The following is an 18,614-nucleotide window of genomic DNA, read 5'->3' on the forward strand; positions in this document are numbered from 1 at the left end:
AATGTCTATTTAAGGTCTTTCCCCTACATGGGAAAGACCTTATTGTTTTTCTAATGTTTTTTTTTCTTCCAACATTTTTTTGACATGCCCTCCCCCCGGTTCTATTGAAGTCATCAAGACCAAATATTGACCATCGATAGATCTCATTATGACGTATTACCAGATGAGGCTGTGTAGGATTTCATCATCCTCTTTGAGAGTTATATCCCCTTGAAGCACTTTTTTTATTTGCATTTTTCTTAAAAAGTATTAGAGATAGAATAGAATTGAAAATGGCAGCATGTACAGGAACAGATGGCAATGTTAATAAACATAAAAAAATTGTAGGTTATTTTCCCTGATAAGAAGTTATTTCCCTTGCAAAATTATACATTTTTGGAAAAATTATATTTCGAGAACCGGAATTCGTAGAGACTTGGGACCTTCACCAATATTCTTTAATTCATGTGACCTTTAATTTGCACCACGGTCAAAGGTCACCGAGTGCAAAAAGAAATTACGCTGCAATTTCAAGCTTGCTTATTAAGAAAACTATAAGAGTTTGCTGCACTCATACTGTGTATAAAATGTTCCTCTCGACGAGCTCTACATTTTATACATTAAGCTAAACAATGTCCGACTGTCTGTTCAAAAGTTACAACAACACAATTCTTAAAACTATAGTTACAAGTGTATATCTTTTGAAAGGTAACAGATATCAACCTACTATAAACTGCAAAGATGATCAGTAATGTAAGACCTTCAATTTGAGGTCAATATCAGGTCATGATGAAATTTCACCTTGACCTTCACAGTATACAATGACCTTGACCTTGTGATAGTTGAAAGGTTAAGTGATCCTGAGTTGAATGGTGCTAGTCCCATGTCTCTACGACTTCCCGTTCTTAAGTTTGGTATTGCATCATATATTTGATGATTAATTGTGACCTTGGTGAACTTTGAAATTGTCCCAATTCTTTTTCTATAATGTTGTCCGTCAACTGTAGATCATTTATTATTTAACAGATTTGAGATATCTATTGTCGTTTTAGAGATAATGCAGTTTGAAATTTTGCGAGCGGCGGCATGTATTTCTGAATCAACAACAGCTTACCACCTAAAATGTTTAAGAAATTGAAGAGGTTAACATAGTTATATGTTTGACCAAATACCAAAAACATTCCATGGAAAAAAACACCAAAAATTCAATTTGAAATTTTCAAGTTTTGCATTGACTTTGTAAGTTTCATAACTTCTATTTATATAATTGATATTGCATCATTTTTTGCACTTTGTCAAATGGGGTCATATGATATATCAAATTGAAGGTCTTAATGAGCTCTACTCAAAAATAAAAAATTCAAACCCCTTTTTCATCCCAGTGGGCAGGGTGGGGTCATTTAGTGCAAAACTTCAAACTTCTCAAAATTGTTAGGTTGTCGCATATCAAATGAAAGTCCATAAAGCATACACTTCGAAATATCAAATTAACGTCCTCAAAAAATGGGTTGGATGGGGTCATTGAGTGCAAAAAAAAAAAATTCTTTGAAGGTAAGGTTGTTGTATATCAAATGAAAGGTCATATTGTGTACATTTCAAATATCAAATTCCTGTCCTCCAAAAATGAGTTGGATGGGGTTATAAGTTACAAAAACCAAACTTTCTAGAACATGGCGTTGTCGCATATCAAATGAAAGATCACCAAGTCTTAAATGGTACATATATCATACTTCCGATCTCGAAAATGTAGGCCGATGGGGTCATTAATTGTAAAAAGCGAAAAGTTTCAGAAGGTATGCTTGTCGTATATCAAACGAAAGGTCGTACAAAGTACATTACGAAAACATCACTTTTACAGGAAAGACCTTTCAATTGTTTTACAAACAATTGAGATACTAGTTTATAATTGGAATTCAATTTTTTTCAATTTATTTTAATTCAGATTATCATCAATTTCTACAAGCAGTGAGTTCTGGTACATTGTACTTAATATTGTGGCATAATTAAGGAACCTGTACATGTACATGTAGTATAGATGATTATCTAGTGCAAGTTTAAAATTTGCAGAGACCCGCATCAACTGGAACACTGAAAACCCCACCCTGTCTGTGTTATTCTACAGGTATTAAGTTATACATGACTAGCGTATTCTCATGGCGGCCCATGACTAGTGGAACTCATGACTGCCCACCAAATTATATCAATTTCAAACAGAACCCTCTAATCTAGATGTCATTACTAAAATAGAATATATATTGGCGATTTTAAATTATAATGCAGAGACCTGCATCAACTGGAACACTGAACAACCGACCCTGTGTCTGTTTTATTCCCCAGGTATAAAGTTCTAGAAAAGCTTAGCTCATAAAGATTCACAAACTAAATTTTTTTCTAGATGTTATTTCTAAAATAAATATATTTGCAAGTTTAAATTTTGCATCAATTGGTGCTCTCAGAACACTGCACCTATATTCATTAAGTTAAACTCATCAATGTCCCAAAACTAAATTGTATTAACCATTCAACAGAATCAGCACTTGCAGAGACCGGCTCTTATTGAAACACTCACATTCAGTCAAAACACCACCCCTTCATGATTCTCCAGGAATTAGTTCTAGACTAGTCTAAGTTCAAATCATTGATGGCCCGCAAAACTATTACCTTTTCAAGCATACTCTTACACCCTTATCAAAAGATATTTATAAGACAATCAAAACACCACGCCTACGATTTCTTTTTGTATTTAGTTCTAGACTAGTCAAAGCTTAACTCCTCGAAGGCCCCACCAAACTATTACATGTACCTTTCTAACAAACTCTGACACCCTTATCAAAGGATATTAAGACAATCAAAACACCACGCCTATGTTTTCTACAGCCAGTACAGGTTTTTAGTTCTAGACTAGTCTAAGCTTAGCTCATCACAGGCCCGACAAACTATTACCTTTTCAAACATACTCTGACTGTTTGACACCCTTATCAAAAGATATTTATAAGACAATCAAAACACCACGCCTACGATTTCTTCTGGTATTTAGTTCTAGACTAGTCTAAGCTTAACTCATCGAAGGCCCGCCAAACTATTACTTTTTCAAAGACAATTTGACACCCTCATCAAAAGATATTAAGACAATAAAAACACCATGCCTACGTTTTCTACTGGTATAATAGTTCTAGAGCTTAACTCATCAAAGGCCCGCCAAACTATTACTTTTTTCAAACACACTTTGACACCCTATTCAAAAGGTATTAAGATGAGAAGCCACCACACCTACATTTTCTACAGGTATTTAGTTCTAGACTAGTTTAAGCTTAACTCATGGAAAGGCCCATCAAACTTTTGCCGCCAAACTATTACCTTTTGAAACACACTCTGACACCCTTATCAAAGGATATAAAGACAAGAGACCACTCTATTAAACCATTAAATGAGACAGACATCCATTGAATAAAGATCACAAACATCTATGTTTTTACAAGATTAAACAGTGCACTGTAGACAGATGTCAATTTTGTCTGGAGTAGATAATTTCAATTACAAAAATACATTGGCTTTTGCAAAAATCATCAAGTTATCTTGTCAAGTGCAATTTTGTCAATGAAAGGATCTCAATAAATAGAAAGGATGTTTTAGATGTATAAACTTATTGGATAGTACAAAACTAGAAAGAGAGTTAATTTGACCGAATATCAACTATTTTACAAATTTACAAATAATTGTATGTTGAATATCAAGCTTTTATCATAAGTTACCGGTAGTAAACCAAATTCAATAAATTTCAGTCAATAGAACAATACTAGACAATTCACTTTTTTCGAGAGAATTTGATTTACAAAAAATCTTATTTATTACACAATTTACAAATCTATTTATGTTGAATATTTGAAGCTATCAATAATAGGACCTGACCGAATTTTAAAAATTCAGTTATTAGAACAAGACTACTGGGTATTCATTATCATTCAAGAGTTAAATTGAACAGTTATTTAACTTTGTCACAAATTGACACGTCTTTTTATGATGAACATCAGACTTTTAGTTAGCAGACCAAAAACAATATATTTTTCTACAATTGTGCACATCTTGTCGAACATGCAATACACAGTACACAATTCAATATGAATAATCCAGAAAACCTCAGACAATTTCTCACAATCTTTTTCTGCATCATAAAACAGACCAGAATTTATCAGGATCTATTGACATCCATATCCAATACTTCAGAACAGTTATACTATGAGTTAAAATGATGACCTTAAGGACCTTTCCTCACATTTTATTGCCATTATCATGCATGATGGGATATGTCATCAGGAAGCTATTATGATACTGATGATTTATGGGTAAAATAATCCCATGGGTAACCTCATTATTATTGTCATAACATCACATTAGGAAAGTGCTTTCTATTGAGAAAGAAAATGCAAACAGGGGTCATTCAAATCCAGTTAACCAAAAACAGAGGCCTCAGCAAACTTGACTGTATTTCTTAATTTGTGTACATGTTTAATTTTGGTGGCAGACATTTGGCTAGAAAAACGTTTCTTACATGAACAAAGCAAAGATATAACTGTCCATTATGAAATGAGGTATAAATCTGGATATTAGCTCTCTTCTCTACAAGTTAAAATAGAAACAACTGTCAATGTAACCAAATGACAAAGATGTGAACCCCTTCAATAATGGTTACAACTTGGCCTTCAACAATGAGCATTATGCATACCACATTTTAAGCTATAAAAGTCCAGAGATAACAAAACATGAAATAATTCAAAAGAGAAAACATTAATATGTTCTAATTTATACTACATAAACAACAAAAAACAATTCATCGACAGTAGCTCCCTCTGTTAACTATTTTAACTTTCTACAGGGCAGCAAAAGATCATTTATAATCCATCTCACCAAATGAGGTCAACAACTGGCCTTCAACAATAAGAGAAATGCCATACCATAAAGTAAGGCAAAGGACTAAGATTAATATATTTGAAACAATTCAAAGAGAAAACTTCAAATGAATACTACAACAAAAACAATGCATTGGCATGTGAGCTCCCCTTTTTAAATATTTTACTCTCTGTATGAAGGACAGTTTTCCCCCTTCTAATAAATGCATCTTCCTTCTTAACTCTTTTAAAATTCAATTACCACCCAAGATAAAGTTTATGATAAGCTCTCTGAATTTTAAACACATAAATTATAATCAAATGGTAATTACCTTTATCAGTACAAAAAATGTATAATGATTTATTTATTACACAACTTATATTCAATTAAAGATTTGATAAACAAACTTTGTAGGGGTTCTAAGGTTAGAGATTAGTATTTATTGCAAACAACAATGTTTGGTAATTCATTACCTTAATAACTGGGAAAAAAGTGGTTATCCCCACCTCTTTAACCTTAATTGAGTGTTTTGATGAAGAATAGAAGGTTCATTGCTGAATGGTGATATTTGTTGAATACTGTAAATTCAAAAATTATTACAAAGTTCTCTATTTATTGTTGCAAAATTGAGGCTGGTGATAAAATTAAGAATGGAAAAGAGGGAATGTGTCAACATGACCAAAGAACAGAAAACAGCACAAGATCACCTGAATGGGTCTACAACACAGTGAGAAAATACTGCACCCTATGTCAGAGGCAGGCTTCAATTATGTTTAGTTAAAATGAAAACCAGCACTTTTTATTTAATATAATGTGGCACTCCCACCACACTAAAAGAAGACAATAATGTATTCAGTTTATTCCAAAATTTGTTGGGCTAACAGAGCTGCACAAGCAACAGATGACAAACAGACAAACACACAAGAAGACTACATAAACATACATCCATATACTGGTACATGTATACCGTATATCATTGTCTGCATTGAACACAATCAAAGTGAAATATTAAAATCTTCCCTACACCTACATGTAACTTAGTTTAATAATTCATAGACAAATGCACTAATTACGGTAATTTAGAATAATATCAATGTTTGCTCATATGTGAATTTATTTTTAGAATTATGGATAATCATTTTGTGATGAAAAAACTTTAAAATTATGTCAAAGACATGGGATTTCTATTGGCTGTTACACCAATAACAGTAATTTGAGATAATTTCAAATTTTCTCTCCCATGTGAATGTATTTTTAGAATTACGGATGATCATTTTGTGATGAAAAAACTTTAAAATTATGTCATAGACAAGGGATTTCTATCTTCTTCTCAACTCTTACTATTTGTTATTTCAATTAAAATTAGCATGGAGATGAAACTGTGAATAGTGAAAAATGTACACAAAAGACTGTTATTTCAAACAAATTTCCATACAGTCCACAAATAAAAGACCCTTGAGGCTTTTTTCAAGGCTTTTTTCAATTATTACAACTGAAAATGTAATATATCTTATGTATGAAACTTATCAGAAAATGGATTTTACATGTATTGAATCTAATAATTGGCCATTAACGACATCCATTTTAGCTTTTATCTGAAAAATATTGGATAAAAAAATTGACTGTCAATTTAAATAACTAGAGCATTCAGCATAAAAGATTACAAATAATTTTCATGTTCTGATTAAATGTTTAAACATCAAATTAATTTCTTGTAAGTGAATAGATTTTGAAGTTTTAAATCCCTGTGTAAATCTCGAATTTATTCAAAGTTTGTGTGGATGTCATTCAAGTTGACCTTCAGGGTTGACATCTTGTCACAACCATAAATAAAGATTACATTTCACGTTTATCCACATGTCATAATATGTACAAGCAAACGGACAAATATCTAAGAACAATTCTGCTTTTGTCTATTTCTAAAACTACTAAATCTTTCAAAAATAATTTGGGCATTTTTATTCTACATCCATAACATTCAATTGTTGCTTTGCTTACATTAGTGTTTCTGCTGAAGATAAATCTTATCAGGTACTCTGATGCACCAATTCTTTATACCTTGGAAGGCTTATTTAGTATTATATCAAATAAGGAAATGTATGTATGATAGCCAATAAGACTACAGTCAACTATCCACCAGAGTTCTAAGGATTGAGATGTTAGCCACATAATTAAGTTGCATTACAACCTTCAACAATGGGCAAAACACATACTGCATAGCATTAGCTACAAAAGCTAAGGCCCAAACATGACAACTTTTAAACAATCATCAACCTGATTTATGAAAAAAACACCAAATGAAAAAAAAATATGAAGTGCACTTATAAAGATTTCTGCCAAGGCAAATTAGTTTTCCAAGCGTTACTCTTGTTATTTTTCATGTTCACCATTCCACAATATATCCATTGTATGCAAAAGAGGCATTAAGAAATAAACAATCAATCAACTTAGTTGTCTGCAGCTGAATGACAAATCAGAGAACAATATTACACAAACAATCCATAGAACAGATGCACAGCATGGTTATGTCTTTTGCACATTTCAATAAATCTAAACAAACTGAACAGATTAAAGACTCATTTGTCTCTAAATTACTGCATAAAGATGCTTTATTGTGCAACAAAACTCATACATAGTGTTCACACTTGAAGATGTCTTTAATTTGGCAAGACAGGGGCCTAAACAGGGGAGATCTCTTACTGACTTATAAAACTCAATAAAATGTTTTGTGTAGATCTGGGATTCTGTCTCATTGACAATATCTAATACCTCTTTTCACTCCTCCTTGACAAAAATTTCTTGGAAAAAGTCATAAAAATGGAATAAAGAATTAAAGATATTGTAATATAGCTTCTTCCTCTGAGTCTCACATCTGTCACAGATTAATGAGTTCTAAAGAAATGTTATATCGCCTTTGTCAAAAAGACCAAAAATTACAAAGACTATCAAACAGACTGCCACTATTACCAAATTTATACTGGCACTTCTATAAAAATAAAAGACAAATCTATTACATAAACCATGTTGCCTGTAAAACCAATTATTTAAACTTGACGAATGTATTAAAGAGAGACCTTTGCCATCTGTTAAACTAAAACACATCATGGACGAATGACGATTTTTTACACGTCACTGGATTCCACGATTTTTTTCTCTTCAGACAAAGAAAGAAATTAATTTCTTATTTTTGATTCCCTTTTGAATCTACCGATAAGAATTGATTTTTTAATCCAGTTTGATTTACATTGTAAAGTGGCTAGGCTTTTGTAGCAATATTTATTAATATTAGAGTATGTTCTTGAATTACTTTCCAATATACCGTTATTAAAATCAGATTTAAGATTACTTTGTTAAATTCCTTTTAACAATCGTCAGATAAATTCTAAATAACATTGTTAAAATATTATAAAACAATAGCTCAATGCTATTATATCTGGAGGCAAAGCTGTGAAATTATACAATCTTATTTAAAAAGTTAAATCAACTAAAAGTAAAAATCCTCTGTGTTGGAAGAAGTCAATCTTCTTAACACATTCAAATCCCATTTCAAAAGAACCGATACAACACAACGCTGGATGAACGAATTTGAAAGACAGACAAAATTGAAACGACGACAAAAACTCCATTGCTGATCATATCATGCAAGAGCACCAGATTAACTTTGGTAGACAATTAGATAAAATAATTATTCTTTTCTGCATTTTGCATGTTACTCGTCACCTAGTATGACCCGATATCCTCAATGTTGCAAAATAGAGGCCATAATAGGGTAACAATATTAATTTTTATTGTAAAATCTAAAAATACCATCAAATGTTAGTCTAATGTACATGATATATTGTTAAAACTGTTAAATCCTAACTGGTTTTTTTTTAATTTTCTTGTTGTTTTTTTTTATAAATTTCAACTTTTTTACACAAAATTTAACACATTTTCCCCTAACTTGTACCTTAAAGTTATTCACAGCTATAAGCGCCAAGATGTATTCAGGAGACAGACATATTGGCATTTTTAATTATAATAATTACGAAACCATTATAATCATTTTTTTTCTTCTTTTGTCATGTACTAAGATGATTCACTTTTTATCAAGATTGTCAACTAACTCTTTAGTCATGTAAGTGCCTAATACAAAATTTCATTTAGATCATTTCTATGTTTTGCAATTTACCATAATACCTGATATTATTAATATCGATAATGATTTCAAAACAGGAAAAGAGATATTAAGAACGTTACAAAGTCCCTATTCATTTAAACAAAGAATGAAAGCTGACAAAAAGAGAAACAAATATGATTAAATCCAAGTTCTTTATATGAATCATTTAATTTTTTTTCTCTCTGGTAAATAGTCATTTTTATTGGTTTTCAATAAAATAACAAGTCTTAATTGCTGTTTAAAAACAATTTTTATAAATGAATAATTTTTCTCCCTTTTAGTAGGCTTCACATAATTTTTTATCTAAATCTACTTTATTTAATGGCCTATTTTACAAGTTGTATTATTAATTATTCCTTTATAAGTTAATAATATTCAATAAATTTGCAAGCTAAACTTGCTATTCTGAAAACATTTTTTCATAATGATTTTTTCTTCTTCTGGTTTTTAGTAAACTTGACATCTTTTTCAATAATATTATTAATATATTGCTTAATTTTACATGTTCATCATTTACATTTCATTAATTATCTATAATTGAAAATCTTTGAACAATGTATTTCTACAAGGTAAAATTAAATTATAATGCATTTCGTACATTACAACAGAAAAGAAGGAATATAGTTTACAGGCCCGTAGCCAGAAATTTCCAAAGGGGGGTTATTTGGCCTCAAAAACTCGACTTTAACAGTCACAATTCGAACAGAACATTGACTTTAACAGTCACAAATCGAACAGAACGTTGACTTTAACAGTCATTATTTGTTTTCAAGGGGGGTTCGTCCGAACCCCCGAGGCTACGGGTATGGTTTATCACTCAACGTGTGCATCAAACAGTAAAGTGTTGTTCCTTCTCAAGGTCATTTGTAATGCCTTCAACATACATGTAGAGCAAAAACTCACTGCAAATGTGAGATGGCCTCTAGTTTGATTATTTAGTGGTATTATTTATAAAATGTTGTTCTTACTACATGTACAAGCACTGAGAGACTCGACAGCTGCAGCATGCACTTAATGTGTTCCTATAATTTTAAATTCACAATTTTTTTAATTTACCACACTGTTTATTTTTAAATACTTTTTGGCATGTTAATTTTTTTCCTATTTTCTTGGTAAACTAGAAATTTGTTCCATTTCAGATCCTCCTCCTATTAAAATAAGCATTAAAACCAAGAATTTGGAAGGAAACATGTTTAAACACATGTAAGATTCAGAAAATTTTGTTCCTCCAGTCTCAAGAAATCTGATCATGGTTCACATGTACTGCATGGCAACATTAAAATATTTATTACTGAAAAAATTTACATTTTTGCAATAACTCTTTCTTTTGTGAATAATATCCCCATTTTGTAGAAATGATTTCTTGTAATTGCAAACAAAGAAATAATCAATTTGACAAAATAAACAAATACCCATGTAATTACAAAAATCTAAGCTATAAATCTTTCTCTTTTCCATATAAAGTCTATTCTTGGGTAATAATTTATTTAACCATTAGATAACAATCCCGTCCATTTCTCTATGAACTAAGATTGTTGTAGGGTTCTCTTTAATCAATTCTAACTTCTGTCACAAAAATACTTTTCAACTAAGGCAAGAAAATTTTGTCATTCAAATTAATCAGTTTAATGATAAAATTGCATGCTAACAAATGCCCATATTGTCAACAAATATTAATGCAATTCATTAAAATTGTTCAATTCTGTTAACTAATTAAAGCTATGCTGAATATTAATCATTTCTAACAAAAAATGTATAAAACCAATTTAATTATCCATCTATCAAGATATAAAAGAAGGATATTTTTTTTTTCTATTGCCAGAAAAATATTGAATAATATTGATAGTAAAATTTCAATTTACATGTAGCTTATCAAATTTTGCATTTCGATGTCATTTTCATTTTAATGTTTAAGGAATAAGGAAGGACGACTGATCTTGGGGGATATATCTGTCTTCTAAGAGACAGAACAAAGTAAATTTTCAAAACCGATTAATCAAAAGACATCTTATATAAACATGATAAAATGTCTTTCTTGGCCAAACGTGTCCATTGCAACTCCATAAAATGAAGAATGAATAAGAGACCAATTATTATAATACTTTAGAACAGTAGGCAGGTCCTGCTGCACAATTTACTGACGCATGTTCCATAAGTCAAATAACATTATGATGTCATAAACAAGTCAATCTGTGGATATCTGTCACAAACAAAATCCCTAACAGTCAAATTTCAACCAAATCAGAATGGTGCTTTTTTTTAAAGTCTGTAAATTTCAGAGGTCTTCAACTTTAACACCTCTTGGTTCAATATCTGTCATGTACATGTATAGGTCATTATTTTTTCTTTTTGGTTCTTTAAACCACCTGTCTCTGAAGAACATTTATGATCTAAAGATTTTTAGGCAAAACAATATGTTTTTAAAATTATTCATTTTGGAAGTGGTACAAACCTTCTATTATCATCTTGTAAATTTAATTTTTGGCCATCTTTAATCCACTCTATTGTAGGAGTTATCTCCCCATTAGCAGTTAAGTCCCCTACAAAGACAGCACAATCAAACTGTGCTGATTGGTCCCTGATAGCTATCACATTCGTTGGTTCCACAGAGAAATAAAAATCGGTAAATTTTGGCACATCAACAGCTGAAAAAATTAAAATACAATGTTAACATAATTATAATCATAATATAATATTTTAAAAGAAGTGTAATGGCCTGTCCTCTTTAAAGACACCAATGGATGTTGGTAAAGTTTGCTAACCCTGTAAGGTAAGAGGTGAAATCCAACTTTAATCCCGCCACATTAGTGGTTGTCGTTTGTTTATGTGCTACATATTTGTTTTTCGTTCATTTTTTTACATAAATAAGGCCGTTAGTTTTCTCGTTTGAATTGTTTTACATTGTCTTATCGGGGCCTATTATAGCCGACTCTGCGGTATGGGCTTTGCTCATTGTTGAAGGCTGTACGGTGACCTATAGTTGTAAATGTCTGTGTCATTTTGGTCTTTTGTGGATAGTTGTCTCATTGGCAATCATACATACCACATCTTCTATTTAATAATAGCTGTATTGGTTGAATTTGAGTGCACGTGTAACGTTAGGACTAATGTTTGTTTTTTGAAGACAGAGCTGTAAACTCTGATTTAATTGCCTATCTTCAGTAAATACATTTATGTGTTGTTGTCAGATTTGCAAGTTGTTTTGACTTTATAATGGATGTACTTTAAATATCATTTTTTCAAGGCATATAGCCATCAGACACAAATAATGAAATATTAGCATCAATTACATGACTTTGTCAGTTAAATCTATTTCAAAGATGTACTTTATGGCAACATATGGAATGTCCTAAACAAGTTGTTTTGATTTTACATGGATGAAATTGTAAAATTATTTTTCAAGGCAAAAAGCCATCAGAAACAAATATTTGTCAGCCAGTAAAATCTATTTCAAAGATGTACTTTATGGCAACATATATATGGAATGTCGTAAACAAGTAATGTTTTTATTTTACATGGATGAATTTTTAAAACTATTTTTCAAGGCAAATAGCCATCAGAAACAAATATTAGCATCAATCTTAGCATCTCATAAACTCCTCAGTCGAATCTATTTCTCTGGAACATTAGACAAGAAAACATATGGAATCTGTCATGCCTCTGTGAAAAAACAAATTTCATCAGCAATGTTTTGATTGCTCATAATCGTGTAAGTTTCTGATTAACCAGGATAGTCAGTTTCCACAAGGGGGGAAATATACGTAGCTCAAAAAGTTTAAAATCCTTAGGGAGAGATTTGTCTATGTAAATACAGTTTTTCCCAATTACCAGTGAATTCACGATCAGATATGTCAAGCCAAAGATCTGATTTTTCGATATAAACATACAAAAAGATGTTTTATCAACAAGATGAGTTCTATAATGTTGATTCAGGGTTTTAATAGCAGGCTAAAAATTTATGTAATGTTCATACTTATCTAATTCTAGTCTTAATTTTTGTTTAAGAATTTCGCACTTGTCTCTTGTCTTAAAAAAATACAAATAAGCAGTTATTTCAGTGTTGTGGTTTTCGGTTTATCTAACTTATAGAAGAGAAAAATTACAGAAGCATTTTATTATTTCAATGAGCTTAATAAGGGATTTTGTTATCTGTCCCAATTTCCAATATTTAGTTATTTAGTATTTATGTAGATATATATATTATATTTGTTTAAATATACTTTTTCACTTTTTTGGTCTTTTGGAAAATGTTGTTTGTGCTGTATTTAGACCCTTCTACAACGAAATTTGTTTGACATTGCATACATGTAAAAATTGCGGTTTTTATCCAATGCAATCATAGGTTTGAACGTAGTTTTCAATTTAGACTTGTGTACATAAATTTTTACTCTGATTTGCTAAGGGAAACAATGAATATCAAATTTCTGAACTGTCCTTGAATTTAAGTGTGTAAATGTCATTTGTTTTATGAATCACAGGGGCAATAAAATATAATTTAACAATGACTGAACATTTACAAATACATTATATAAGTAAAAGTTTATAAATTGATCTATGATAAACTTGTGCCACTTTGTTTTATCATTCTAAGCAGTGGCAGATCCAGCCATTTAAAAAAGTTCCCAACCCAGAGTAAAGCGGGGTTCCAACTATATGCTCCCAATGCATTGATCTGCCAAAAAAAGTGGGGTTCCAAACCCCCACCCCCTGGATCCGCCACTGCTATGTAGGAAAACAGGAACCTGTAATTCAGTGGTTGTTGTTTAATGTTTATGTGTTACATATTTGTCTTTTGTTCATTTTTTTATATAAATAAGGCTGTTAGTTTTCTAGTTTGAATTGTTCTACACTGTCATTTCAGAGCCTTTTATAGCTGACTATGCGGTATGGGCTTTGCTCATTGTTGAAGGCCATACAGTGACCCATAATAGTTGTTTTAAATTTCTGTGTCATTTTGGTCTCTTGTGGAGAGTTGTCTCATTGGCAATCATTCCACATCTTCTTTTTTATATGGATAATTTTTTTTGTCGATTGTCTGTCTAATAATATCTTTTTTTTTTATAACCATTGAGTATGGGTACCGAACATTCAAACTGGTTTCTTTCTTTCACAATAAAAACATTAAGAAGTATTCACATTTAAGTCATACCAATACCTACCATACAATTGCTGTAAAACATCCAAAATCACAAAAAGTGAAAACGTCACATAAAATGTTTCTCTCATTTTGAGCATCACAGAAAAATAAACATAAATCCAAAATTATTCCCTTTATGGAGTTGTCTACCCTTTCTGTCACAAATAAATTATCTCCCTTTGTCAATTTGAATAAAAACACTTATTAACTATATATATAATTCTACATGGTTACTTGTATCCTTTTTATCCAATCTTATATTTCACATGGTAAACTTTGAAATCCATATTGAATGGTTTTGTTGGTTGACTGTGTTAATTACATGCTTTTGATGTTCTTGCTGAAAAAGAAAATGTAAAACATTTCAGAAATCTGTTACAAATCATGTCAATATAATAAAGATATATATACTTTTAAAACTGTCTACAGTTGAGTCTGGATGCTTCACATTGCTTGTTTACTATTTCTAAATTTTGTTTTTGTTTTCACATTCCATTTTCAAAACAATTAACACATGCAGCTACTTAACACATACAGCATAGTTAAACATGTGTCAAAATATTTCCAAAGACTTGCACTGGCCAAAAATATTTCAGATATCAAGACAAGTGAGAGCCTAATCCAATTTAGTTTCACCATTTAATGATAATTTTAATAAACCCCTTGGTAAAACTGCAGCCATCACTCAAACTGTTTTACTTTGAACACTGTATAATTAACTAACAATTTTATCTATGTTTTTTTTTGCAGAATTCAAGGTTCCTCAGACAATATATCAAGTGTACATTCCTTTCCAATATAATCAAATTACAAGATATTAGCCACTTTATACTTAAACTGTTGTAGGAAGTACATTCCTTAAAAATATAATCAAATTACAAGATATTAGCCACTTTATACTTCAACTATTATAGGAGGTACAGACTAATTATGATGATCTTACTTCATTTTTGTGAGCAAATATAGCTAGATTTTGTTACTAAAATTTCCAATACCATTCAAAGTTTATGCTTACATAACGGGCTAAGGTTACCATGTTCATACATTATTTGCAACTTGTAACATCCTTAATTGATTAGATAAATGTTAGTTAAATGAGAGGGAAATTCCCTGTAAGTTTAGACATTCAATCACACAATCGGAAAATGTCACTTCTAATAAAATAGATGTTTTGTACAAAACTACATGTTTTATTCTGTTAGTCTTAATTATATAACAATCAATTCTTCAGCTTAATATCTATCCACAACAGATTATAAAATATCGCTGTCCTTGCTAGATTTATGTTTACTTGAAAATAAACTGGAATCTGTAGAACTTTTCAATGTTTGCTATGGTACTGCCAACCTTGGCAGTCAAACTGAGTTCAATTTAAAACAACAATAGAATCTAAGCCACAACAAATGGCATGTTTACACCTGTAATTCATCATACATGCAATTAAGAACATGAACATCTTGAAAAAATAAGCTTAAGTCATTTTGATTAATATTAACTTCATCCATCATCTAGGGAACATAATTCTACTCATTAAAATTTCATCAATATCTCATAAAGGGGAGATAATTGGTAGGTTGTCTCCCCTTTCTCTTGTATGAAGTTCAAGATCAGTGAACTGCAGAACATCCATTTATCATATCTACCCTCTGCATCAATATACTGTTACAGTGAATGGTGGTCTATTCATTTTCTATACAGACTTGGTGAAATAATGAGAAAATAAATGCAGAGATTTTTTATCCTTCATTGATTGAGTTCAAGATTGCTGACCTGTTCGATGTCCTCATTTATCATATATGCCAGAAAAGATACAACATAAGAATATCAGTTCTATACATATTAACAGACTTTTCTTTGTCCATCACTATTGTAATTCTGTCTTATTTTGATTTTTAAATTCTACAATTGGAAAATTTCATAAAGATACTGGGCTAACATGCTTTGTCAGATCTAAATATCCAATCATAGATTTTTAATGAAATTTTTCAATTTAGAGTATCTCGATTCTGCAAAAAAAACCAGCCTAAGTTCCAGGCCATTCATTAGGAGGCGGTACCCGGTACTTTTACTCTCCTATGCTATTGACAAGTACCGACTAAATGTAGGAATTTTTATACAAGATATTCATGGAATAAATTTAAAAGTACCACCTAGACACATGGAAAGTACCAGTCAACATGAAAGATAATGAAACCCCTGGCCTAACATGATCAGATGTGTGAAATAAATCTTATAATAGATTTCAATGGTATTTTGAAACATAGCATATCTGCAACTGTTATTATAAAACGCATATTCTGTTGCACTTAACAGTACATTAAACTTTTTACTAACTGCTGCTATTTCATTTAATAAATGAAAGCAAAATTTGAATTTCATAATTATATAGTAAGTGTACCTACACAACAAAATTTCACTTAGCCAAACATCTGAAGCCAATTAGACCTTGCAAAGATTGCAAAATATTCAGCACCCCCTGGGATAATTACATTTTTCTTGTTTAGTGCCTTTTCTTCCACTTCTAATCTTTTCTTTGAAGATTAGGATGTCACGCTGACACTATAGTATTCACTAATTACATACCTAGCAAAAATTTTGATAACTTTTCAGCAACTAATTTATACACCTCAACACAAACATATGGACATTATTGATGGTTTGTAGCTGACCTTCAACATAATGGCTCTAGAATGTTAGCCAGGAATTAGACAAATCCTTACCAACTAAACAACTACTGTACTAAACTGAAAAATTCAGACAACTTGCAAGTGCAATGGTCAAGATCAGGAAAAATTGAATGCATATATATAAATTTTTCCATCTGAGATTACTTTACCAGTAGATTAAAACCACAAGATTTTATTTTATTTTGGCCTTATCAATAAAAATCAAAGTACTGAATTATTGAACATCAGATGATCATGGTCATCCGCTGTAAAAAAAAAAATCCTAGCCTTATGCGTAACGTACTACAGTAGAATAAGGGTAAAAAAATAAAAAAATGTTTAGTCTAGAAATTACCTGACCTTACCTGCCTATATTGCAAGAATTAACATCTTATATCAAGGTTCAGACCAACCTGCAATTGCTTTTCTCCATGTAACCGTAACGAATCAATATTCTACATTAATTCCGAAACTGTCTGAGAATTTGGAAAATCGTCAAACTTTCTCCTACTTTAGAATGACATACAACCTAATTACCACCTGAAAACACCTGAGATTGTGATATATACCTGTTAATTACGTTCTCTCCTCCAAGCCCCATCAGCCATGTAATTGCAGGCTTATTTACTTTTATTAGCAGTTAACAAGTTTTCTTACAATTTTACAACAGGACTTTACCTAAATGAATTCAAACTTTACAGATTTATCTGTGTTTGAATGGGTTCTTTACAAATTAACTATCAGACAATCCATTAACAATAAACTCTATAGAAGAGGGTAGGAATGGGGGATCCTTTATTTCTGTTTTTCTTTAATTTTCTCACTCATTATTCTTTATCTCTAACAATAATGGCCATTCTGCAAATACTTGACCACTGTGTTCTGGATATCGTTCTTTTTCTGTAATCAGTATATTTTTATCCAGTTTTGAATTTTTATTCTTTATATTTTGGCACCCCATTGTTCTCTATTAAATTTTGTTTTGCCCGTTATTCTCTATTCTGTAAACCCCCATACACATCCTCCTCTATAGAACAGTGTTTAATTGTACTTTTTGTTATCTCAAAAACTTGTAAAATGCTTTCCGTTGGGTTTTAGTTATGATTGCTTTCCTAAGTAAAAATCCAGATAATATACAAATTTTATAACTTTTGAATCGTGGAAAATTACAGATTATTATAGTTTTGCTTAAAAGGAGCTAAAAAAAAATGCATTCTAGAGGTCACCATATGACCTTAATGACTGTTGATCATGAAACAGTAACTTGAGTCAAGTTCAGAAACTTTCCAATAATTCAACCCTCAAGAAAACCCAACATTTAAGAATATTTATTACTCTTTGTGTAAAAAGACCCAACCTTCCTTTTCTCAAGAAAGAACTCCCTATATAATCTAAGGTGTAGTTTTCATACACTTTTCCCCAATTTGAATCCTGAACTTTTCTTCTCAATTCATAAGATATTGAATGAAAGTCAAACTGTTAACATTTTTCATAAAACAGTACAATAATTTGTCATGGGAATTGGATAATTGTTGCAGTCGTTGTCCATAATACCTAACCTTAAAAAAAATAATAAAATCTCTACTCTTCAAATAATTGATGCATTTGTCTTTAATGTACATTAAACATAATTTTAAAAAGTGGATCAATTATAGACATCAAAGGAACTTAAGTAACATTTTTCAAAAACATCTGATATATGTCTACAAATATAATAATTCATTTTAATTTATGTTTTTTTTTTATTATTTTCTTACCTTAAGGACATGTATTTATATCAGATTTA

At 30.8% G+C, this 18,614-nt stretch overlaps 1 protein-coding gene across 9 annotated transcripts in view; it reads right to left on the bottom strand.

Moving 5' to 3' along the window:
- Positions 1-18,614, bottom strand: part of LOC143052197 (neogenin-like) — an 86,629-nt gene that overhangs the window by 52,515 nt on the left and 15,500 nt on the right. For all 9 annotated transcript variants that reach the window (XM_076225172.1, XM_076225169.1, XM_076225171.1 and 6 more), the window contains exons 2-3: positions 14,185-14,502; positions 11,478-11,670 (exon numbers count right to left, since the gene is read on the bottom strand). In XM_076225172.1, the coding sequence (XP_076081287.1) occupies positions 11,478-11,670; positions 14,185-14,260 (269 nt within the window). In that variant the 5' untranslated portion in view covers positions 14,261-14,502. The remainder of the gene's footprint in view (positions 1-11,477; positions 11,671-14,184; positions 14,503-18,614) is intronic.

This window comes from Mytilus galloprovincialis, chromosome 11 (assembly GCF_965363235.1).
Source record: "Mytilus galloprovincialis chromosome 11, xbMytGall1.hap1.1, whole genome shotgun sequence".
NCBI lineage: Eukaryota > Metazoa > Mollusca > Bivalvia > Mytilida > Mytilidae > Mytilus > Mytilus galloprovincialis.